General features: G+C 38.4%; 1 protein-coding gene across 5 annotated transcripts in view; it reads left to right on the top strand.

Moving 5' to 3' along the window:
• ROBO2 (roundabout guidance receptor 2) overlaps nt 1–26,741 on the top strand; it is an 865,191-nt gene that overhangs the window by 807,510 nt on the left and 30,940 nt on the right. For 3 of the 5 annotated variants that reach the window (XM_038136160.1, XM_038136143.1, XM_038136134.1), the window contains exons 19-25: nt 3,631–3,673; nt 5,223–5,350; nt 9,523–9,804; nt 10,180–10,305; nt 14,700–14,856; nt 20,687–20,947; nt 24,243–24,457. In XM_038136160.1, the coding sequence (XP_037992088.1) occupies nt 3,631–3,673; nt 5,223–5,350; nt 9,523–9,804; nt 10,180–10,305; nt 14,700–14,856; nt 20,687–20,947; nt 24,243–24,457 (1,212 nt within the window). The remainder of the gene's footprint in view (nt 1–3,630; nt 3,674–5,222; nt 5,351–9,522; nt 9,805–10,179; nt 10,306–14,699; nt 14,857–20,686; nt 20,948–24,242; nt 24,458–26,741) is intronic. The other 2 variants (XM_038136167.1, XM_038136152.1) reach the window with 1 other exon arrangement.

The raw sequence follows: 26,741 nt of genomic DNA, 5'->3' as shown, positions 1-26,741 counted from the left end.
TTCTAAAGCTTTCTAAAGCTTCCTTGCCTCAGAATGTCAACTTACTATACATTCATATTTTTCCAGTTCTAGCAGGCATGAAGATTAGGTTTAACCTTGTCAGATAATATTAGTAAATGGTTTTGGTACCTCCTTATATAGTTAATAAAAAGCATGTGAAAAGCTCCTTAACATATGCTGGTTTTCATACAAATATATACAATATAACTTCCTGAAATATTTATGCATTTAAAATGCACTTTGGATTATATTTCTGCATTTTTGCAGTCCTTGAAGTAGAGGCTGGTGGGGATTCCTTCAAAATCTCTCTATACAGAGGTTATTTTTTCATCTTCTTTTGAAAACCAATCTCATCCCTGCAGGTCTTCAGCCTTCTAAGAACATGTATCAGATGCAAAGACTGCTGAAAGAGCTTTTTTGCTTCCTTGGTGATAAAAAGCAAGGAAGATAGGTGGGTCAGTGATAGGGACATCCTTCCCTCCCTCCTCTTACATTGCCCCTTGAAATTGCTCTGCTGCTTTTTGAAGTGGAGACAGGATGAATAAAGCCAGCTGTCTGTGTGTTTTATTTTTACAGTGACATCTACAAGCCTGCATTGCATTAAGTACACTCCTATTCAGGCGTTTAGCCTTGTTTTGTAATTGCAGAAATCAAACTGGAGGAAAAAATGCTGACAAAATGTATGGCAGGAACGATAAACATAGTGCTTTCTTTGGCAGCCTGACCATATCTTCTGTTGTTAGCTGTCTTGCCTTTCACAACATTGATGCTAAAAGAAAGGCACCTTCTCTATCCAGCTTCAGGTAGCCCACTTATGGATGGCATCAGGAATATGGGGGGTTTTTGTAGCATCCCAGTGACATGGCCACACTTTAAGAAGAATTTTGTCAAGCTTAGTTGATATTCCAAAGCATTTTACACCAAACACATTAAATAAATAAAATGCTTTCTGGTTTATTTTTGTCATTGAGATTATAACCATGCATACATTGGTGTACAGGGTGAAGGGTAAACAAAAAAATCTGTTCTTCTTCCTAGCTCCATACACATCACATAAACAAGACTCAGTCCTCCCTGGGAAAAACAATGTTGCTGCAAGCTAAACCTTTCTTCTAAAGATGATGCATATATTGAAAGGGTGTAGGATGAGCCAACACAGAAAATTAAAAAATTAAAAAAAAACAAAAACAAAAAAACCAAAAACACCAGACAAACACCAAAAAAAAAAAAAAAACCAAAACAAACAAACAAACAAAAAAAAACACCAAAAAAACCCCAGAAAACAGTTCCTACCACCAGGACATGCAAAAGAAAAAGGAGCAGATTCTGTAATCCTTGTTTTTTTTTTTTTTTTCTCTCAGCAATCTCTTATGCCACAGCCACCCTGCAGCAATTATGGCTGTAGCAAGGAGATTTCTCTGTCATGTCTTCTTGATGGAGTTCTTATGGCATGCCTGGGAATTTTTCCATACCTTCCTACACAGAAAATAAAATATGTCAGGCAAACGTTGCTGAAATCTCCTGCTAGCTCCTTATTTTTAGCTTTGCTTTATAAAGGTACACAGGGATATAAATATTTTGTAGACCACAAATATTGTTGGGTTTTGTTTTTTTTTGTTTTTTTCACATGACATGCACATTTAAAAACTCACCTGTACATGCTATATGAGTGGCAACAAAATTACCTCAAAATAATTTCTGGTAGATGACAGTCTAACCAAGAGCATTAATCTAAGCAGTTTTCAGAAAATATGTTTTACTGCAATTCCCTTTGATCTGTAAACTTTATTTATAAAGGTTGTTATCAAACGAGCCTCTGTTTCTCGTTTTCCTTATTTCTTGTCACTTTGACAAATGCAGAAAGTTGGAGAAATCAGGCATTAAATTTGGAAGAGAGGAGGAGGAAGGAAACAGCATCTAATATACTGTTGACCAAGATACTTGGAAACAAAGCCAGGCAGTACCCACATCTTTGCATAATCACATATGATATGCACAGCACTTCAGATTATTCACTTTTAAGCCACGAGTGGAAGTCATTTGACAGCCTGTTAGATACCACGTGAATGAAAGTAGCAGTGCCTCTAAAATTAATTACCTACAATGTTTTACCATGTCTTATTTTTCAAAGCAGACCTTTATTTAGCACCTTCCATACTTGCATTTTGATTTTCTTTTCATTAATTGGTTTGATTACACCCTTTCAAAATTCAGCCATTAACCATTTTGATGTGACATATGACTGCAGTGATTTCCTGATATTGGTATTAGTCTTCTGTGCAGTGAAGGCTAATTATTCACCCTACTATTCTTCCAGCAGAGCTTCCAGAGGGGCCAGTTTTGTCCCCTTTGCTGAAGGTACACTGTGAAATTACCCTAGGAGTTAATAAAGTAACAAGGACTCTATAAGGTATCAGAAGAGTTTTCCCAGTGGCTTTATGTCATTGCTTATTTTTTTAATGAACACAGAAATTCTATTGGCTGTAGTAATTTTGTCTCATTAGAATAGTATGTAATAGAAAGCCTAATCCTGAGTTAGTGTAGTTTGGACTAATACTTGGAAAATCTTGCAAATGCTCTGCGAGCTATAATTTACTGATGGGACCACCTGTCTTACCAAGGTAAACAGTATTTCCAAATGAAGGCCTATTTTAAATTAAGCTGGTCACAAACTCTTCCATTCCTCACTGAAATTCAAACCCTCATCCAGTCAGAGGCCTTTAAGGCTGCAGGTGTCCAGGACATTGGTATAATTTAATAGTCTGCCTTATCTATGCCTGACAATAAATAATGGGATATTGCCACTGAGAACCAGAGTAGCCTGTTGGCCTTGATTCAAAATATTTTTTCAGTGTTTCAGAAAAGATCATCGAATGTTGTCAATTAGTATCTCACCAGTAATGTGGGTTTACATATATTGCCCTGAAATGTAATCCTGTTAATAGATAGATAAGGCAGAGGCTGTTTTTTGTCAAACACCAGTGAATGGAGAAATAAAAACAATTGTCTCTCTCTGATTATGTCCTTGGCATCCCCCATGGATGGAAGACTGGAAACACTTTTTCTTCCCGGTGACACTGCCATGTATGCATTTATGTGTGGGTGCTAGTTCTTAAACTGTACTTCTAATGGAAAAGGTGCAGATGGATGCAGCTGTAATAGAGCTGCCACCTCTTTGTGTTTGTCCTGGGAAATGACATATTTGTGTGGTGACATTATATTACTGCATTACGACATGATGTTATTAACTCACTGGTGCAATGTCATTATGTACTGAAGGAGAAGCGTGCCAAGAAAACAATTTGATCACATGGCTCAGACTTGCAATGCAAAGTCAGATGAAGGGGCCTGTGGTGAATTCAAGCCTTTTGCCCAGGTGGCTGCTTTGCCTTGCAAGGTACAGAGCAAGCAGTAATGTGCAGTGAAATCCTAAATGAGCCTCAATGTGCTTGAGCCTCTTCTTGTCATTTCTGCACTTTATTATGGGATGATGCCAAGAGACCTCCGACCTCGGACACTGAGAAGTTTGAATTTTTACTTTTAATTATTACTAATTGATTTTCCCTGTCTTATATGTGTGTGCGTGTGTGTGTATGTTTGTTTGTTTTGTTTTTTCCAACCAAAACACAGTCACCTTCCAAAGAGGAGATGGAGGACTGATGAGCAATGGAAGGTATGTTTCTTTGTGTAAAGGTCTTTCCACTGTGGTTGTTTTTAAAGTAAGGGATCTGAAAAATGCTATAGGTGATGCACTTGGGTGATAGCCCATCATTGGGAAGACTGATAGCACTAGGAGGAGTTAAGTAGCTTACCACAAGGTTTAATGACCTATCAGTTGTGCACTTTGGAAGAAGCAAGCCCAGATGTTTCATATCTCCCAGATGTCCTGGAAGAAACGAGTAGTAAATATCAAAAAGAATGTGTTCATTTGTTACTGGGATGTTTATTGCATTAATTAGACATTAGCAAATGAAGTTGCTGTTGTTTAAGACTCCTTATTGGCTCCCCCTAAATTGCTGTGAGTGAACAATTACACCTAATCGATCACAAAATAAATGATTCATGGATGATGAATAGGCTGTAGATTGATAGGACTGGATTCCTCAACTTTGGCTACTCAATTGAAATTGATAAAAGCTGATAACGGGCCCATATATCCTCATCTGTTTTCCCTTTGCCAATATGGAGATTGTAATTAGGCCCTGGTAATAACTTCCAATCTCCTGTTTAATCAATATTTTAGCAAAAAGAGATTAGGCCTAATGAGAGCGAGTAGATGTGGCAAGAATGCGTCTGGGCCGCCTTATTGCCGTTTCCATAGAAACCGATGTTTCTCTTAGGGATTGTTCCAGGCAGGGGTCTGTAATGCTCAGTGATGGGAGATGTTGCTCCAACTTCACGAGTGCTTTAATAACCCAGGGAAGACGCGGAACTGCGGACGGCTTTTTGTTTTCGTGCGGGAGGAAAGGCTGTCTGCAGCAAATGATTTGTTTCCCCTGCTGAACACAAATACAAACAATCCATCTGCCTTGCTAAATTTTGGTTTATCCTGGGGTGAGAGAGACACGGTGCCTCGTGGCCCGAGTGTGCCTTCTCTTTCACCATGCTCCCTGTTTAACACTGCTCTCAAAGTGGGAATTACAGGGATATAAAAGCCATGCAGTAGTGGCACACAGAGATAGCTGTGGACTTGCCATTAATCCTCCTCAAACCTGTTTGCCTCTGAACCATCCAAGAGTGCTCAAAGAAAGAGTTAGCTGCCTGTAGATGACAGGCATGCATTTGGGATGCAAGGGAAGGAAGAAATAGTAGCCCAAAGTCCTGGAAATGGCTGATACGGAGCAATCAGTTTGAATGATGGCTCCCTTGAGGTGGTAATTTATCATTCAGCCCTGGCGTAGGATCCCATGATGGTGCTGCCTAACTCCTGTTTCACACAGACAATGGAGTTCATTTGGATTCTGGCAGATTCGCGACGGATACCTAGTCCCTCTTCTACTGACAAAGTTGATTTGTATATAACCTTAATTAACTGCTCAAGGTCTTTAAATCATCAAAGGCTATACAGTTGTAATTTGAAATAAATTAAAGTCTCCTAAACTGTTAGTTACCTATGGTGTTAGAAGAATATGCCTTCTTCCATCACTACGTAGCTCACAGATATTGTAATTTTATATATGTATATATATTTGTGAGTATATCTTTTTCTTATTCTGCTTCAGTCGACCAGGTCTGTTGAATGCCAGTGACCCCAGTTATCCTTGGCTTGCAGACTCTTGGCCTGCCACAAGTCTGCCAGTAAATAACAGCACTAGTGGACCCAATGATCTTGGAAATTTTGGTCGTGGAGGTAGGTTTCCTTTTGTTAAGTCACCCGATATTATAAAATAGGCTTCCATTAACATCTATGATGAATACTGTATAATATTTTTATAATTATAGTTATTTCTATATGTTTCTTTCTTTCTAGATTTGATTGAAAAATGATTTTAAAATCCTTTTCCTTTATCTCTTTTTCTTTATCTCTTTTTTTTTTTAATTTCTCTCTTTCCTTTTCTTTTATCTCTTTTTACTTTCTAAGAATGTAGGTCTGGTTTTTAATTTACCCCACAGTGTTGAGACAGGGTCTGCTTATGATGTCAGGAGAATGTATTTGTGTCTCCGCCTCATTCCCTTTTTTGTGGAATGAGCAGTGTGCCATGCAGGGCATTATAGCCAGGGATGGAGGATGTCCATAAGAGCAGAGGAGAACCCTGGAGATGCAGGAAAGATGTTCCTTCAGCAGAAGGACACGAGAACTTTGTTGCAGTCACCTTACCCATCCTCTTCCTGCTGAGGGCCTGCTCTCAGTCTCAACCGTAATCTGTGAAGAAAACCTCAAAGATCTTAAGCAACTTTCTTTTTCATTGGAGGACAGGATACATAAAAGGGAACTATTTAGATCTTTTAGGGTTTTGTTTCTATTTTGACTTGAGAGAGCACCTTTGTGAGAGTGAGGTAAAGATGTATTTTTACAATGAGGAAGGAATCTTTAGAGGGGTTATTTCATTTCAAACTTTTAACTCAAATGGGAATTTTAAGATGTAGGTTTGGGATTTTTAAAAGTCATAGTAATATTCACATCTCTCTGTTACTTCCTTGGTTTCTGGGATAACTGAGCTAATTCTGCATGCTGTTCAGAATCTGCTCCTGAAGACCATCCGTCATACTGGTTATACATTCCTATGAAAAGCCTCTTGCCTGTGGTTTGACTACTGTGACTTAAAATTACAACAAAACACACTAGATTTATATTTTGTATAAAATGTTATAAATTTCTTGTCAAAAATATTTAAGAGCAAGCAAAACTTTTGATAATATTTACAAGGCAACTGAATTTCTGCCAGCTTCTTTGTTGTGAATATCTTGAAAATAAAACCCTTCAGTACTTTTCCATCTTTTCTTAAGCCCACATAATACAGAAAAATTACCATTTTCTTTTAACATTTGGCTCTATACAACTGAAATTGGAAGCATATTTTTTAAAATTTTTGGCCTTAATATGCATGAGGCATAAGTCCAAATTCATGCAAGAGGTGCAACAGTTACGTTTTAAAATTCGGCAGCTTAATTCCACCCATGATCTGTACAGTTGAGCTGAAACTTTTATTCTGGATAGTTTGGGATCACTTATCCCTATCTGTTTCAGAAGCTGAGATTAGATGTTTCTGCATTAAAGATGGATTGGAAGTCTTTTAACATGTAGACATGGAATATTCACCATATAGATGGAGCTTGGGCCTCTTTTACTGGTTAAAAGGTCTCTAATAACATTAAAGTTCTGTAAGAATTTTGAAAAGAGTAGAGTGACATCACTCACCCTGGAAACTCAGAAGCTGAGGCAGGCAGTCCTAAAATTTCGTTTGAGAGTGAGATCCACTGTCCTAGATAGGCATTTGAGAGCAAGGCTGTGAGTGGGAAGCACAGGTGAGGCTTGGAGTCATGCAAGGCCACAAAATGGTATTGCATCTCCAAGGCACCAAGAAAGAGCTTCCCTGCACAAGTGTTTCAGCACTATTTCATTTAGCTCATGAGTTACAAAAAAAAGTTGGACTTTGGAGAGTTTTGGGGAAAGTTTCCAGTGGGAAGTGTGTCTTCATCTTTGGTCTGAAATGTACAGTGTGTGTTTTTGCTATGACAGCTTGCTGGGAAAATCACACTTGACTTTTACTCAGTGACTATGGCACTTTGTAAAATCTCTACTTAATAGCTCTTTGAGTGCTTAAATGTATACATCTCACTGAGGTCAAAAAAGTAATCCATGCTTGTACTGAAAATTCCCAGAATGTCTGGAGAACCTCAGCTTATCAGTAAGAATGACTGGAAGTCCTTGGCTGGTGGGCAGCTATGCGACTTCCCTTTCAAGTGTGTACACATGAATAGTTCTCCATTTTAAAATTACTGTATAGAGATGATACCTCTTCAGTTGCCAGAAATATGCACTAAAAGACAGATGTATGTCTGAGTACTTCAGTGATGAGCATTTTGCTACTTTTTACTTCCTTGAGTCTTCAAATCCAACACAGACAGGTTGAGCTGGATTTAATTCACTTTATACATCAACAACAGAATTTGTTTACTAAACGTCAAGCCATTATACTTTGATGGAACCGATTGTAGAAAGGATAAATGTTCATATTGTGGATGAAATGCAAGAAGGATAGGACTGCACTTGTCTCTCACATCTCATGCTGTATTTGCACATAGATGCATTTCTGTTTGTGTACTGCCCCTGGAAAGCACATTGCATATGTGCAGATAGTACCAACATGATTTTGAAGTATGGGCTGTAGTTTGCATTATTTGTCATTTTTTTTGCATTTGCAATTTATCTGCAGATATAAGTTAATACAATTAAGATCTTTTAAATACTTGATTGTGCCCATTTCGCTGCTGTATGCAAAACCAGTTCATGCTGATAGACCCAAATTTAATCTCTTTCTGCAGTGTCTCTGCTGAGCATTTGCTATTGCCATATTTATTGTTAATATTATGTTGCTGCCCTGAGACTGAAGATGTTATTAGGGTCCATGTTAAAATGTTCACTGTAGCACACCTGAAAGCAAAAGAAAATAGTTCTGTGATCTAAATGTTCATCCCAGGCGAAAAAAAATACTAAACCCCCAAAAAAATCAACTAAAGCAAACAAAAAATACCAAATCAGTGTGAGGAAACCATGGTGTCACATCTCATTGCTGGATAAGTCTTTTAGACAGTGAGAGAAAAAAATGTATTCTCTGAGGTTGCACAAAACCCACATCTGAGTTTGGAACTGAGCTTAAACCCTTGACTAGGGGAGAGAATCATTTTTTCTTTCTGAGGCTTAAGGTACATAAAATGGCTGTTATCCCTAGAATAGGATCTGAACATCCTCACTATAGGAGTATGCATTATCTCCAGAATGATCTAACAGTTGGAACCTGTATCTGCCATCTGGCAGTAGAAAGAAAATGGCATATAAATGAAGGATTTTTTAAAGAAGTACATTCTGGAATTGATTCAACTTTTCAGAGTCTAAATAAATTGTAAAAATAGTACCATTTGAGATACTGACTTCTGAGAGAGCAGGGAGGAGGGTTATCTGCTAAGCTGTGGTTCTCCTTGGGACATCATGTCAGTCATCATTAGATTCTTCACACTTCACTAGTCTCAGTTTCTAGATCTAGTATTCCACCAGCAAAGGTCACTTCAGTGTTTAGTACGGAGAGAGACTGCCAATCTAACTGATTAAAGATAAAAATTGCAATGTGGGATAGGATTCAAAATATTGAGAAAACTCAGCAGATATTTAGTTAAATATGCTGTAATGGTTTTGAGGTAAATGTACTGGAAATATTGTACAAGTTGTTCTCCATTATCAACATTGTTTTGCCATTTTGAGGGACTGATCACCTAAATCCTTTCAGAATATCAAACTTTCTTTCATGTATCAGAAATAACTTTTTTTTGTCAGGTTTTTCTTTTGTTGAAAAGAAGGAATGTACTGGCTAATGTCAAAAGGAAAATTAGATAAGCTGATGCAAAAAGTTTCAAGGAAATAAAGGTGATGCCCTTAAAAAATTACTTTGAGAGTTTTTCTACATATTTGCTGGGCAAGTTCCCTTTGTGATTTGTAAATTCTCTCCTTTCATCATTTCCCTGAATTTCAGACAGTTTCATTGGTTCTGACATAGAGTGAACAATTGATAACATTCTTCAGTAGAGAAATATTCCAAACTTCACTTTCACAGTTGAAGGTATGAGGAAGAAAAAAAAAAAAAAAAAAAAAAAAAGATGGTTTTAGGCAGCGAGACGTGAAGGACAAGTGGTAGGCCTGTCACAGCTGCTGATAGCTTGGTGATGATTGTACATCATCTTCCCTTCGTTGGCTCATGGACCTGTCTCAGCTGAAATGCAAACGTGTAAAATGACACGATTATTTCTCAGCTTAAACCTTGGTACTTTTGGGCTTCCCATGCATCAGTGATTTGTTTCGTTCCACAGATGTGCTGCCACCAGTGCCAGGGCAAGGAGATAAAACCGCTACCATGCTTTCTGATGGAGCCATTTACAGCAGCATCGACTTCACCACCAAAACCAGTTACAACAGCTCCAGCCAAATAACACAGGCTACGCCGTATGCCACCACCCAGATCCTGCATTCCAACAGCATCCACGAGCTGGCTGTCGATTTACCAGATCCGCAGTGGAAAAGCTCAATTCAGCAAAAAAATGACCTCATGGGATTTGGTTACTCTCTCCCAGACCAAGGCAAAGGCAACAATGGTAATTACAGCTTTTATTTTCCAGAGCCCTTGGCTTTGTGTACTGTGTCATCTGTGCATGAATTAGAAAGTTCTTTTTAGCTCTGTGACACACTGTTCATGTTGACCTGAACTAATGCCTGCACACCTTGCATGTGTGCTGAACCTCACCTGAAATCCATTGCACTGTGCTTTTAATGCTCTTTGTCCTGTGCTAGTCACTAAGCCATCTGTCTTTCATTAGGCTAGAATAGGTGTACCTTTAAAAATAACCAAGTTAAAACCTGACCCCCCACCCCACCCCATCTGCCCGACTTGCTAACTGCATGTGTCGCATGTGCTTGTGCTGTCAACTAATCCCACGATGCCACTGTGACCTCTGCCGTTTAACCCTTAGCCTTGCTTTACATCCCTGACTACCGGGTGGCTGAGGGACTGGCTAATAGATTGCCACACAACCAGTCACAGGATTTCAGCACCACCAGCTCCCACAACAGCTCCGAAAGGAGTGGCAGCCTCTCAGGTTGGTTCCGTCGCCGTGCGTAGGGGAGCGAGGGACGGAGGGGTGTTGGCGAGTGGCTCGCCAGGGAGGCAGAAGACCTCCCAGGCACCAGTTGAGGATAGCCGTGAGAGTTCCTGCCCATCAGCAAACAATGCCACATGGGACTCTGCTGAAACAAATAAAGCCTTTTGCAGGACCTACTTGGAGCTAACTGAAGAGTCCTTCCATGTGTGCGCTTGTCGGTGCAGCTGCCAGCCTCGCCTTGTCACATCCTTTCCCTGACACAATCTATGGAGCAAATGCGTTTCTGCATCCATCCTCAGTTTATAGATCTCCCCACACTGAACTTAATGAGAAGATTATTATTTTTGTTGAGTTTTTAACAGATAACCCACTCCCACAAGCTGTTTCTAAATGCTGTTCCTCAGTGAAGCAGGTTGGAAATAGTTGTAGGGCCCTGAAAGGTGACTGGGATTTCAACAAATTGTGCCAAGTTTGCCTACAAACAGGATGTAAATTTTATGTGTGTGCTGCATGTTCTATTTGAAACATGATGCATTTTCATCAGATGAAAATGATCATAGTACATGTGGTTGTGTATTATATCTGAACACACCTTTTTTCTTGATTTATTTAATTTTGCTTACTTGTTGCTTATGTTACGTATAGTTGTCTTTTTTTTTTTTTTCTGTCAAGACAAAAACTGAAAAGGCAACAGTTAAGATGAAAATATGTGATTTCACCTAGCTGAAATATGAAAGCACTGAAAGGACTTTGATATTCAGAATATATCCACAGCTTTTTGAATTTCTACTTTTACTATATCCACAGCTTTTTGAATTTCTACTTTCTACTTTTGAATTTCTACTTTAATTTCTACTAAGCAGTCCTCTCAGTAATTGACCCAACCTAGAAATAGCTTCTTTATGTCAATTTAAATGACTATTCAAACTGAATCTTGAGATAAGAATCCTATTATCATTGGCCCATGACTCAAATAGCCAAATGTGTTTGCAAGTCTTGTGTTCTCAAGGGGGGGCATTAGCTGATTTGACTGAGACCAAAAAATAGGCTTATGGCATTGTCAGAGAGGTATCTGGAAGCTGAAATACTTCAAGAAAGGTTCTTGTTCCTTGCATGTGAGATATATTGACAAGTAGCTTAGGAAATCAGCTTGCTCCCCAGGCTGCATGAAAATGCAGAAATTGATGTGCTGAGGTACAAATATGTCAGGTTTCAGAGGGCAGTATCACACTTTAGATATGTTGACAGCTAAGGCTGCCTAAGAGTTTTCTCAGAAAATAGGAAGTGTCACTGGAAAATGCCCTTTGATCAAAGGCTGGACTTCGATCAAATATTTCAAATGAAAAATATTCTGTGTAGTGTTTCTCAGCCAGAAGTGAATTTTCTGATGACACTAGGAAACTTCGTGTTATAGTCATTCATATGGCCAGGGCACTCTTGTTGTGGCCAAGGCAGCTCAAAACTGGATGCCCCAGTGCTCAGATGAGTGCCAGATTATTGGACTGCAGAGTCAGTATTTTGCTCTCCCTTGCCCACTAATTATGCCTTTGATACAGGATAATTATGTCTGTAATACACAAGCAACTGGAGGACCTTCAAATAGTCTGATAATTAGAGAATCTCTGGAGTCAGAGACCAGCTTTGATTACGTAGTCCCCATCAGGGTGAGCAGGGATTTGTTCTCTCACTTCCTAGGTTGGTACTTTAAGTACAATTATTATTCTGACTAAGTTTCTGTCTCTCCTACATGAATATCATGAGAATTCCTATCCCACTGTGGAATGGAAAACAGCTAAAACCTCAACTGCTTTACGAGGCAGGGAAATTTTGTAGCTATAGTTTGCACAGACTATGTCTGTACCAGGATCAGCAGCCCAACTGGCAAATTCTTTCTTCAGTACCCAATTCACCTAGAGATTTAAACAATATAATTGAATTTCAGTGTGAGGAGACATTGAAACATCAGGCATTGTTGCTATGGGGAAACAAGGCTTTGGTGCATCAGTTTTCAAATACAAATCAGGCTTTGTGTGTTCGGTGTCTGTCCCACCAGTCTGACAGTGGAATAACTCTGTCTATGAGGACAGAAGAGAAATCTGCCCAACTGTACAGTGTAGGCTGCTTTCCCCTACCAGTAATGACCTTGGAGTTCTCTTCTTTCATTTCTTCATCTAAACAAGTCCCTTGTCTCTCTGCTTCACTCTGTCTAATATCTCCATTATCTCTAATTTCTCTCTTTGAAACTCCCAAAATCCAGGTGACTCCCATATTAGCACTCCACATGTCAACCTACATTTTACCAGTCTCCTAAGATTATCAAGATGCTACACTTCCAAAATCTTCCTCTCCACCTCAACTAATATCTAAGCTGAAGTTGTTCTTTGCATTTCCCTTCTCTGTGTATTCCTAGTTTGAATCCTCCTGCAACACAAAAACATATGCATGTGCTTTTCTCCTAAAGCAGCCCCTCCTGCCTTAGTTCTTGTTGGCTCCTACTCCTGCTGACTTTTAAAAAATTTCTCCATGTCCCACAAATTAAAATTAACCTACTTCCTTTGCACTGTTCAGTGACCCTATTTCTAACTCCTCTTTTTTTGCCTTACCTGTGCTTTGAAAGCTTCACTTTCCCTCCAGAAGGTTCATATATTTGTTCCTCTATCTCTACTGTCACTGGGGTTTCTTTTCACCGGTCAAAATGTTCTTTCCCTTTTCAAGGAAGCTGCCCTTTCTGCCAGGCTACAAACGGAAGGAAGAACCTGTTTTCTATCCTAATGGAAGTAATATCAGCTCAGTTCACACATAGTGAATCACAGGATCTTGGCTGGACTTACTATAAATACTCTGAAACAAGGAAGGAAGAGCTTTGGTCTGGAATTGAGTAGTGGAAAGCTTCCAATGTGCTGCCAGCCAGGTCGATTAGAAATATTGCTGGGCTTGTTGCCTGTCTCTACCAGGCACAACAGGAGGTGAAAAGAGAAGTCTTGGCTACTTCTGAGTCAGAGAATCACCTTTTACTTCCCTCTTTATTTGTTTCTGTTTTCATCCAGCTGATGTTTGGAGGTAACAGAAGAAAGCCTGTGAGCCACTGTCTCAAAGACAAAAAGTCCCATGATACAGGCTTGTCTGTATTGCTGGAATTGCACTTCCTTCTGTGTTTCTCTGTGCCTAAAGTTAAACCTATGGCACAGAGGGCAGTGCCTGCCAGTGCACATTGTGCCACCCTCCCTGACCAGTCAGTTGTGGCTTTCTTGGTTCATTGATTCTGTTTTACATGAGGGTTTTTTTTGGCTGATCCTTATAAATCATCAAGAGACATCGGTGGGTAAGATGGATTAGACTGTGCTTTCTGCCACAGGCCAGGGATTGAGTGAGAGCAGCTGGGTACCCCACTGAAAAGGCATCTGACAAACCAGTCCTCCCCCCAACAAAGAGTTTGAAAGCCACAACAAAGCTCCAAAAAATAATTGAGTCCCCAAGCAGTCAAGGGATTTGAAATGTTGAGCCATTCTTCTTCTTAATGAATTCCTGACAAGAAAAATAAGTCAGGGAAAAATAAAAGAAGCAAACCAAGTGGGATGAGAGCTTTCTCTGTAAGATCACTCTTCCCAAATGGAAGTGTCTCAGCTGGAGAAGTGGATCCAAGGACAATAAGAGAAGAACAGGGGGTTTAACCAAAATGCATTGTTCACTGAATTTCTGCCTTATCCATTAGAGCTGTATATCAGAAATAGAACCTCTTCTCCATAGTGGCACAAGACATTTGAATCCTGTGAAACAGTCAGTCCTAAAACATTGAACATGACTTCCCGCTCTTTAAAAAAAACCTCAGAAATTAGGAAATTCCTAACAACAAAACCCTGTTTCTTTTGTTTTGACAATTTACTCTTATCTTGAAAGTTCTTGACTCCAATGACAATTTTTTGGATGGTGTCCTTAACCTCCGTGTTTTCCACAGAAAGTGATTATGCAAAACTGTGTTATAATCACAGTGGATTCTGAAATTTGAAATAATTTGCTATATTTTATTATAATTTTATCTAAGAGTGAATTTGAGAAGTTATAAAGTGCACATGAATAAAACAGGAAATATATTTCTTATGCAGGAAAACCTGTCTTTCCTTGTTTCTGCACTACTGTGGTGCAAACGTACAGAGGTTTAAAAAGAAGTGTTTTTCAGTAAACATTCATAATATTCCCCATTCCATTATTTTATTACTTATAACCTTGTGACAGCATTAGCACGTTGATTCTGATTCTGCTGAGATATAAATACATCTTCTTTTTTGGGGCATGTGCTCTGTAATCAGAATTCTGTCAAAGAAATGTAAATAGCTGGCCCTTTTTTCCATATTATAGCTCTAATATTTTATTTTTCTTTTTTGGATTTGCAGGTGGCAAAGGAGGGAAAAAGAAGAAAAACAAAAATACTGCCAAGCCCCAGAAAAATAATGGTTCAACCTGGGCCAGTGTCCCCCTCCCACCCCCTCCTGTGCAGCCACTTCCAGGCACAGAGCTGGAGCACTATGGGGTGGATCAGCAAGAAGCAGGGTAAATTTTTTTTCCTTTTTCTTTTGAAGAAAAATCTGTGATTTGCAGATATGAGTCCTATTTTATTTTTTTTTAAATTTTGATAAGTGACAATATTATTCTGTTTTGTTAAAAAAAAAAAAAAAAGATAACAACTTATCCAATAGACTGATTCAAGGCTGTGGAGGAGGAATGTTTGAATAACTTCTTTGGATAGTGACTGAAGATGGAAACAAAAGTGACCTTGCTTCATCATCATGTAGGGCTTCAGTGCTTTCTCAGGCTGAGGAGTATCTCACTTCACAGGTAGCTTAATTGAATTCTGGGATTGCATGCAGCTGATGGGACTCAGAGTGAGTAAGGATGACATAATCTGGCTCTGTGTATTTTTTCACTGCTTTGATGTTTAAAAATATTAGAGCCAACAGAACAAAAAAAACCCACAAAATTGGATTAATTTTTGAAGATCAACCAATGGATAATAATCTTCTCATCGGCTTTTAGAAGAAATTTCACAGTTGAGGAAGGCATGCTAATTATAGGCTTCTTTTGTTATTACTCAAACAACTTTCAAGTTTCTGGAACCTTCCATATAATTTTGCATAGCTCAAACTTGTTCTCAAGGACACAAAATCACACAAGAAGTGCTAAATGAGAGGAAAGAGACATTTCCTACACAGACAACAATTACAAATTGCTTTTTATAAAGTGTAATTATGTGATATAACAGGTTATCAAACTCTGGAGGTAAATCAGAGTATATAAAAACATAATTTACTGTGAATACCTCTGTTGGAGTCTTTGAGAATAATTTTTCTGTCAGGGACAAATTTCTGTCTGTTTCAATACATGAATTAATCAATATTTCGTAAGGATGAAAAATTTTTAATACATTGTAATAGCTTTACTGAATAAAAATATTTGAAGTGTTATCTCGATTGTAAGGGGGAATTGATCATTACTACTTTCATAATTAAAGTTAGAAAAATTCCATATTATTTCAGTTTATACCAACTCCTTTGACTCTTATAATCAGCAATAAATGACTGTATTAGTGAAGTTCTTCTTAAAATTAAGGCCCATTTAGACTGTACAGTTAAAATTTCAAAGTAATGGAAAATTAATAACCTTACTGATTGTGAGTGTTGTTTAAATCTCAAAACAAAAAGTTCATTTAATCATTGTCTTCTGTATTCTGTTATGAGGCTAAAATAAATTTTAAATTGTTTCACCATATAATAATTTTGTCTTTATCAGTTTATATCCTTAAAACACATGTGCAACCATTTCACTAAAACAATTATGCAATAGAAGGCAAACCACTTGGATTTTCTTCAGAACAATGAAATAGCATTAAAGGTAAATGGAAATACCTTATAGAGAAATCCCTTATGACACAGAGCTTGACTCCTCAGTTGCATAAAGAATCTGTAATTTAGCTGGAAGGAATGATGTTGGTCACCAAGACAACATTGGATATTTAAGGAGAAGGTAATCACCAGCCTCCAGGTTCACAACCATTCAGACTTAGTTTTTCCTCTGATTATGCTTTGAATTGCTCCTCTCTGTTTTTTGTAATATCTCATTAGCAGTGGTGGGATCAAGACCTTGTAACATGCATTTTACCAAAAACAGAAAAAATCTGAAGGTTGGGCTTAGAGTCTCACTCTGGTGCTACAGTAATTTGCAACCACCTTAGATGAAGAGTGAATCTGCAATGCTCATACTTTCTGAGGATGCTTCCAATACTAATAGTCCCTCTGTATTTAGGGGTTGGTCTTGTTTCCGTGGTTTTCATCATGCTAGTAGGGAAAGAATCACAAACTGCATTCCTTATGTTGCCTTGGACATACTGGGTTAAAAAAAAACCTCTTTTGTTCTTCTTGGTTTGTTTTGATTTACTCTATCTGTGACAAGTTCAAAGTGTTTTAATTTTAGAGCAATAAAACAAGGAGGATGGCATCTAAACAGAAACTTGTTTTTCTGTGTGTCTTCCTGTAACAAATTCAAAAGTGAGTTTCATTGGAATGATTATCACAAAAAAACTCCAAAATGTTGACACCTATTTTTGCTTACTAGAGATTACTGCTAATCACCTGATAAGCACTAGCGAACAGCTAAATTGCAAAAGATAATCCACAATAGCAAGTGATACAAAAAAACCCCACCCATCTTAACCTATCAAAGAAAAAATACACTCAGTTTTCTATACCATCTTCTTCCCAGAGGCACTAGGGTTGGCATATGCCTCCATTTTTCCATAAACTGCAGAAGGAAAAGTGAATCTCTTACTCCAGCTAGCCCTTTTATATAATGCGGTAGCTTTGGGGATCTCTTAGATCCCTGTTTAACCTCAGCAAAGAGCTTGTTTGTGCCAATTAAGTTTCTCTTTTCCTATAGTAGTTCCCAAACTGACATGCTCCATTTCCCTTTTCAGAGAAGATGATTTTACTTGATATTTTGTAAACTTGACAGTAAAGAAAAGCTCATTTTTTATTCATTATCTTTTACTTTGATTTTTGACCAATAATATGCATGATCTTGAGCCAACCCAGTAAAGGCAGTCAGCATATTGTTATTTGTTTTTTTCTATTTCTTGCTATTGATTACACCTCAAAATGGAATATTAGCTGCTGAATGTCAATATATTTGATACTTATTGTCTGTCTTTAGGAAAAGTTAAGGAAGTAGTACTTACTTCGAAAAGTCCTTCTGGTGAGTTCCAAGGAGGGAAGCTTCATTTGTTGCCACATTGTGTAATGAAACACAGTTTTTACAGAACGTGCCCTGTATCTATCACCTTTATTGTATATTTTAAAAGAAACAAATCTATTAATGTAATGGATCAGGGATTTTAATAGAAAAAGATTACTGTAGAATAGAAGTGCTGACAATACAATAAAACTTATTAGAAAAACAGAGGCTCATGTTTGTTAACCAGAACTTATGGTCTTAATTATAATGAAATTACAATCAGATGTTGCTAATGAAGTTAAGGCACTTAGATTTCAATAAGTGTGCTTGAATAACGTGGCATTTTCACTGCATTGGATTTACTCAAAAAACGAATAAAAACATGGATGTGGCAAATAATCACTATGGTGATACCAGGTGTTTCTATAGCTGTATCACTTCTGTGACATGCAGTTACTATGTAGTCTTTAGGTTTACTTTTTTTCTTTTTTTTTTCTTTGTTGGTTTTGGAGGGGGTTTGTTTTATTTTGTTTTTCTCTAAAATGAAGGTTAGGGCTTGTGGCTTTTCAGACACTGTACATTAAGAAGACAAAGGTTCTTGTACCTGAAATCTTGAATCTCAATGTCCTGAACTTCAGGCTTAGGCTGCTTTCCATTTCAGACAAAATTTTGGGCAAAGGTAAGATACTTGTGCAGAATCTTTTCACTGAGAAACCTCTTCACTAAGAAACCTTTTTGCTACCAAGCTGAACATTTGGGGATTTGAAGTGAGTAGGGTCAGAAGGCGAGCACATCCAAAGCTTGTTTATTCATCATTGCAAAGTCACCAGGGAGTGACTTTTTCCCCTGTCCCTTTTAAAGAAGAAGGCATTATAACAAAGCATGAGATTGAGAGAGCAAAAGGAAGCAAGAGAACTGTTTCACTGCACAGTTTTCACAGCATGATTTAGGATGGTCCCTTCAGTCTTGGTTGCAAATGTCCTGAGTAAATATTGTTTGGAAAGACAAATTACAGCTGGTCATATCTTCATTGTTTGCTAAGGATGAATATGTACCATGTAACATATTCTTAAATCTCTGTGTTATGAAAATAGTAATGATCAATAACTCAACCTCTCCTAGAGGCCAGATGTTAAGAAGCAGCCTTTCTTTTCACTTCTGTGCTCATATGTGTTTGTATATCTATTTATGGTTATATCTACATATATAGAGATTTAAATTTAAGCTAGTGTGAACTACCAGATATATCTTCCATGGACTTTTGGATGATTAAGTCAGGTTGTTTTAGCTGTCCTGAATCTGTGTGTTTAAATGCAGGCTACCAACTTCAGAATAAGGAAAAAGTAGTTTAGTTAAGTTAAGAAATCTAAGGGTTTTGCTGAAAGTAAATGTTCTGTTCATAATACAGGTTTTGCAACTTATCCATCTCAGTGTTCCCAGACTTTTTATAACCTGGCTTCACACTTGAGAAAACTGACAGTAATTCATTTTTCTTTGGGAAATTGGTAAATTCTTCCTTCCAAATCAGAAGCTTTAAAGGAGTCTTTTTAAGTCAGTTTGAGAAATTAACTGTATCATGCAATGCACTGCCTGCCTGCATTGCAGAAAAAAGGACCTTGTCAGCAGTCCTTGAAGGTGGAAAGAAGATAAAGTGACTTAGATGATGCTTGGGAAATGGCCTTTAGAGTGTGTGATGGTTTGACAGTGAAGGAGTTGTGAGAGCTTGTGGTTGTCTGGTTGTTTTTTGAGGAAAAAAAAAAAAAAAAGCAACTGTGTATCCTGAATTATTTTGGAATACACCAGAAGTTAAGCAGAAATGTGTACTGATGCTCAAGGGACTGATGCCTGACTGGGTGTTTTGAAGATGGAAAAAATAGACACTTGAGATTTGAGTGGTGTGATTGTCAGCAAAGCTGCATACAACTGAAATTGTGTTCAGATTATGGAATTACTCAGGGGAGGTAATGCCAGGGAATGACCACAGTCACCAAGGCCTAGCCACCTGGAATGATGCCAGAGTCTCTAAGGGACTGTATCCCAGGTTGATACTGTAATGCAACACTGAACTGAAAGATCCTCTGATGAGTGCAGAGACTGAAAAGAGTTGACTTGCTGGCAAAACTTGTGTAAGAAGTGGTAATAAAATATAAAGTTTTTGTTTCTAGCCCTGATCAGATATAGTACCACCCCTTACACCTTTGGTATAAGGCAACAACCACTACAAACTCCTACCAGGACACCTTTTATGTCTGAAGAAAAAAGAATTTGTTATTCAGGAATACTCCTAGTGGTTAATCTTTCCATTTGCTTTGGGCAGGTGTGTTGAAAATGTTCAGAAATGTAGCATTGTCTAGGTAAGTCTCAGTACAGATTGGTTAGGAGGTGGGGGTGCTGGCAGAGCTGTCAACATGTGTGCTAATGTACCTTTTCAGCTGGTGCTGTGACACAGCATATGCTTGGGGTCAGTGCTGCTGTGACATGGATGTATGGCACATCATAGGAGATACCCGTGTGCAGGGTGAGAAGACCAGAATTTATGAGGAAAATGTAGCTGTTTATTTAAGCTCCAAACCAGAAACAAATGGTAAATTTATAGACAGATAAAGAAGAGGATGGAAGTAAATGGAAAATGCTCTTGGGCTCATGGAGTGACTCTTGGGGATGGCGCTGTGCAGGGCCAAGAGTTGGACTTGGTGATCTTTGTGGGTCACTTTCAACTCAGCTTTTTCTGGGATTCTGTGAAATAAGTGCATAAGTGCTACTACATAAAGCTTGCTCTGCCTTTTAAGAATGCTGCTATTTTCATGTCCAGGTCAATATTCATTCTCCTATGTTAACGATCCTGGAAGCAAGTTAGTTAATTTTTGTTGTTGATTGTGGTGTAACATTATCTAATCACCATTAATGAATGTGATAATCGGTCAGTAATTTTTCTGTTGCATATCTTGTTCGAGTTGCTTAGCTGTTGTGGGAAAAATTAAACTGACTCAGTAAGGACAATCTAGGCAATTAAGACCATATTTTTATTAAATTTTAGAACTCACACTGTGTGCAAGGTTTCCAATTGTAGCAGGAATCCTGCATACTCTCTACATCCTCTACTGTGCAGCAGAGATGAGTTTCAAAATACACTAAGTTTATTTGGTTTTTATTGTAGATATGACAGTGATGGTTGGTGTCCACCTTTGCCAGTTCAGACCTACCTGCATCAGGGCATGGAAGATGAGCTTGAAGAAGATGATGATCGTGTCCCCACACCTCCTGTCCGAGGAGTAGCTTCATCTCCTGCCATCTCCTTTGGGCAACAGTCGACTGCAACTCTCACACCTTCCCCACGAGAGGAGATGCAGCCAATGCTTCAAGCTCACCTTGATGAGTTAACAAGGGCTTACCAGTTTGATATAGCAAAGCAGACATGGTAAATGTTTGAAGGGGTCACCTGTGATCAGGGAAATGAAATAATAATATTAATAATAACAACAATACTACATTCCTTTTTGACATAAATAATGACTGTGTTCAACAGTGTTTCAATTATGTTTCCAAAGAAGTAAAATAGAAGAAGATATAGCAAAACTGTACCCACAGTTGGAAGGCCTTACACAGCCATATGTGTTTTTCAAATCATAATACTTGGTAATATGCTAAATTTTGTCTGAAAACATGTAAAAACAATATTCCTCCAAAATTTTGCATGTCTTTGGCTAAGTAGTTAATACCCACCTCCTGACAGCTGTTATACAGTTGAGAGTGCTCTCTTTTCAGGCTAGCAGAAGACAGGAATTTTTTAGGATTTATATAATAAGAAATTTTTAGGATTGCTATAATAAGATAAAAATAAGATTCTAAATTCCTGATTAAAAGTAATGATAGCTTCTTGGAATAGCAATGTGGCAACTTTTACACTGTGTCACATGAGAATGAATTATTTGCATCTCTGTACTTTGAACTACCATGAGAATTTCTGATTTGTAAGAAAAACCCAGAAACAGAAGAAAGCAAGTTAGTATTATAGGATGGATCTAGTGTTTCAGAGTGCTTTATGCCTCTTTAAAGGAAGAGCAAGCAAATACCACAGTAACATTTCCCCTGCAAAACAAACAGAAGCAATCTCTTCAGGGACTGAGAAAGAACTTGTCAACTGCACCAGGCTGGGGACACGGTGAAGGTCAGTTGGTTCCTGGATGTTCCCTGAGCAGCAGTTGTCCTTTTACAACTCTCCACCCAGACAAAGCCCGCGACTCTCGGCAGAGCGGAGCAGAGCTAGTTACTGAATGGCACTCTGCCAGCAGAGGAGCAGCCTTTCTTCCCTGCTAAATAAAGGCACCAAGTTATTCAGCTTGAGCTCCCATAAATACATCAGGCAGGTAGGCAGGCAGTGCCAAACCAAAGCCAGCTGTTTTCCCTGGGCACCGTGGAAGCCTCAGGGCTTGTCTGCAATCTGCACTCAATCAACAGGGTACCTCGGTCCCGCTGCAGCGCCGCGCTGCCAAGCACCGACCCCAGCCTGCCTGTGGGACAGACCCAAATCCCAGGCAGCAGCTAGACCTGGCCTGTTGAAGGTACTGGCTTCTGAGCCAGCACACAGATGCACAGCCTGCCAGCACGGGCAGTGGCTGCTGCATTGTGCAGCTGTTACCCTTCCTACGCCCTCCAAACCTCCAAACCAGTGCAGGCATGGATAATGGAGCAGGACGCCACACCAAAGCCTCATGCAGCTGGCAGGAAAGGTCTTGCTCCCTTTTTGGGGAAATGAAAATTGATTGGGTAGTTTCATGATGTGCTTGGGATTACACAGATTTTAATGTCGCTGTTGTGTAAAGTCACAGTAATTGAGCTTGAAACTCCACAAAAAAATCCAAACAAGGACATAACCTTTTTTTTCATACCTTTTGAGAATTGGGCTAAATGCTGAGCGTAATTTTTACATAAAAGTGATTGTTATTACATGGAATTTTTATTATATTTTTGTTGTTTGGCTGGATATGTATCATGCTAGTCAAAGTTAGTAGAAAGTCCTCCATTGTTATGACTGGGAAGGAATATTTTTTTCAGTCTTCTTTTCACAAAGTTAACCTGTCCATTGTAGAGACAGGGGAAAACTAAACAGCAAAATGAGACCTGTCAGGGTCTCAGGGTGCTGTGGGAGTAGCAACTGAGAAATAGAGACATCAGCCAACTAGGAATTTAAGAAAGAGCCCATTAGAGATTACTGGAAAAGTACATAATCATTATGGCCTTGATCCAGCAAATCACTTAAGTATATGCTTAACTGTGAGTACATGAGAAATTGACTTCAATTGTTCTATCACAAGCTTAACATTAAACATATACTTAAGCATTTTCCTTGATTAGGAGCTAATCACACTGTTTATTGAGGGTTAGTTAGATGGTAGTGCCCTTTAGTGCCCCAGTGTTTTGAACACTGTGTAGAACACTAAAAACCTGGTGTCCAGGCAGAAAAGTGTTCAATAACGGTTAATCAGAAGGGGGTTGTATGTCAGAAAGGAAGCACTTGTTCTGGAAATTAGATTCAGAATGAGCAAGAAGTTAAAACCTACACTGAGGTGGAGAAAGTTACCAGTGGTACATAACATTTACAATGACATTCTCATATCTGATAGATTTACATGATGAAAATAAAAAAGAAAAGCTCATTGAATAAAGAGAACTCATTCATGCAGGCAATAATTCAGCACAAAGTTTCCACTGAAAATGTATTACAGCTGGGAGCCAAACAGGTGACAATTGTAATTTCTTCAGTTTTACTGATGTCCAAGCAAGAGACCAGCAGAATCCTGGATCCCATCCAGAGTGCTGCCGATTCAAATCAGGTCATGGCACCTCATGTAGAGCCACCCAAGGATTCCCACGTGCCTAAGTTAGCAATTTCAACCATGCTCTTGTGCCGAGTCCAGTCATGTCTGGGCCCCCTGGCACAGCTTGCTGTGTACCTGTTGTGCTGTGGGGAATACTGCTCTGAAAGCTGATGGTGTTCTTTTCTCTCAGAGACCAAGCACATCAAACTCTCAATCCCATGCTTGCTTTTGGCCATTTAGCTATCCTGTGGGTGCTTTTTTGTCTTCTTTTTTATTTTTTTTTTCTTTATGTAATTGCTGCATGCAGTAATTTCACACATGCATGCCTTAATACTGCTTCAATTAAGTCAATTAAACTTCTTGGAATAAAGCAAAATGAAAAGGCCTCGCTGATGATGCGTTCATTGGACTTGAAAATATCTTCTGTCCTACTGGCCATTTCCTCCTCTTTAGGGTGACTTTTGCTTCAGGCACTGCATCTGTTTAAGCGGAAGGAGTGAGCTTTAACTTTGGTTCAATGTGTGATTTGCAAGGGGGAATATTGGGCGAGACACTTATATGCTAGGCTGGGATTCAGAATTGTGCTTTTCTATGGGTTTCCTACCTGAGTTATGTAGCCTCTGTGTCTATTGACTTTCATCTCAAAGAAGACACTCCTGACCTTCCTCATCCTAGAGGATTTTATCTTGATTCTTTTTATTTTAGACTGGAAAGTGTGCAAGTACTCTGGTATTAGAAGCTGCAGGGTATAACTGAACTGAATTTTCTTGAGTTTGTCCTAACCAAGCACATTTTGTAAATATACTTCAGGACTTGTTGAAAGGCTTGTGTTTTATTGACCATGAGCTGCAAAGTCTCATCCGTTCTGATACCTCTTCCTGTTTGTTTGTGTAGGCACATCCAAAGCAATACACAACCTCCTCAGGCTCCAGTTCCTCCCCTAGGATACGTATCTGGAAACCTTATTTCAGATTTGGAAACAGATGTTCCAGATGACGATGATGATGAGGATGATATTGAAGAAGAAACTGTAGAAATCAGTAGGCCACTAAGAGGTCTAGAGCATACTCCAGGCTCCAGTATGGACAATCTAGACAGCTCTGTAACAGGTAACCAAACACGGTGACACCAACTTGTTACTACCAGTAAAATACATCACTATTTGAACACTTTCTAAGTGAAAATTTATTCCACTCGATTTCTGTAACATTTAAAATGTTAATATACTAAACACTAAAGTTAAAGAAGGATTTGGAATACTTTGCTTTGCTGAAAAAATGATAAGGAAATTCATGAATTTTAAAAAGCTTTAAAGACTTGAAAGAAAATTCAGTTATATCCTGGCTTTCATGAAAGGTTCAGTTTAGTAGGGAAGCAAGGCAGTTACTTAAAAAGGAGGGGGAAGACCTCAGCTTAGCAATATATATTTCATAAATCAGGAGCAGCATAAAAATGTTATCTTAAAACACTTTTAGATATTCTGCTGGGCATATGCTTTCTGAGATGAACACAAGGAAGTTAAGGACTTCAGAGTGAGTGTAGCTAGATCTGCACAATGTTTATTTCTAGAGTAAATACAACATTTATGTAGGAAAATGTATATTTTGAACATCCTTTGTATTGCTGAATTTAGCAATTGTTGCCTTTTAGAAAATCTGTTTAATAATTCTGACCCTCCTTCACTCACTTTTTCCTGTCCTTTGCATGCCTTGGAAAGCTACATCATCATCACAGGGGACCTAGAAAGGCCTGCTATAATAAATTAATGCATGGAATCTGAATGAATTAAAGTGCTGTTGGTGAAATTTGGGCAATGAAAGACATTGGTTTTTAAACCCATGTCTTTTATATGGACATCATACACTTTTTGGAAGCATCAGTGTAGTTCTCTTCAGGTTGAACCAGGGCCTCTCTATGGTGTACTGTGTCCATAGTGTGAAAGTGTGCTGGAGACCCAAATATCCCCAATGTGACAGTGTTAGTGGGTGCTGCTTCAGTTTTTAAACTCAGCAGAAGACCACTCATTGTTGGTTTCACCTTGAGGGAGACTTGTTAGAACAACTTCCTACCATAGCACCACTGAGTTCCTTTTTTGTCTGGACCTCTGAAATTCAAGGCTTTTGCACTCTTACTTAAAGATTGCTGTTCTGAAAACACTGCAGGAATATGACAGTGATGGAGCATCATTACTATCATTTTCTTCCTTTCCCTTTTTGAATGAAATAGTCTGTAGCTTAATCCTACCTTACATGTTTTCCTTCACCCTAGAGCCAGACTGCTTGCCAGTCTAATTAAGATTTAAGAATTGTATCTCTGCTGCTGCGATTTGAAATCCAGATGCAACTGAAGGCCAAAGAGTTAAAGTTTAAATCCTTGAATTGAGAAGGTTAACTTTTTAGTGCATGTTTGTGTTAACTCACTTTGCTTGAATTTCTAGTGTAATCTCCTTCAGGCTATAATTCTGCATATTTTTGCATATCTCACTAATGGCTCAGAAGCCTTTCTGTTAGCAATTCACTAAGAGTTTTAGACTGGTAGAAAGGCAATAAATAAATTTTAAAAAACAGGTTGGTATACATTTTTATTTTGGTAGATATTAACATGGCAATGCTTATGTATCTATAAATCAGAAAATGAATGTTTCCACATTTGCATCTTCACCTAATAGCTTGGATCACTCTCCCTAGAGCAAATAAGGAATAGTTGTATTCCTGCTCCAATTTGAAATTTTAGTGCTTATTAAAATTTATACTTTTATGAATAACCTTCAAAATCTTGTTTGATTTTTGGAGTGTTAAATGTCTAATTACTTGATTGTTAAAGGCTTCTTGATATTTTGGAACAAATTGGGCAGAACTTCATAATGTAGACTGGGAGTATACTTAAAATGATCTAAATATGTTTCCACTCATCACCACCACTAAATTCATGTGGCCTCATCCAGATGAAATTTAAGGTTTTTCTTTTGCTGTTTCTTTTACTTGTTTAATTACTAACTGGATCATTCCTTGCCTCTGGTTCACTGCATGGCAAGGTGTGTGCTGGCACTGCAGGAAGGGAATGTGCAGCTGGAGAGGAAGTAAAATTGTAGACTGCCCCATAGCACTTAGCCATTTAGACTGACTTAATTAAGGAATGATAGCCTTACCGGAGTACACCCAGAGTGTTAGCATAAAGGGTCTGTAAGATGGCAAAATCTCCAAATAACAAAACTACTTCTGTTTTCCTCAGTTATTATATGGGTAAAACCTTGATTTTAGAAGAGTTTGTATTGGGCTTGTTTTTTGTTTTTTTTTCCCCTAAAGGTGGAAAGGAATTGCCTATTAAACTTGGACAAATTTTGTTTTTCAAAAGATAATTTTAATTTTTCTTCATCTGTTTCTGTTAACTCTT

The sequence above is a fragment of the Motacilla alba genome, chromosome 1 (assembly GCF_015832195.1).
Source record: "Motacilla alba alba isolate MOTALB_02 chromosome 1, Motacilla_alba_V1.0_pri, whole genome shotgun sequence".
NCBI classification, from domain to species: Eukaryota; Metazoa; Chordata; class Aves; order Passeriformes; family Motacillidae; genus Motacilla; species Motacilla alba.
Note: the sequence above shows the minus strand (reverse complement) of the source record. Positions and strands in the feature narration are given on the sequence as shown.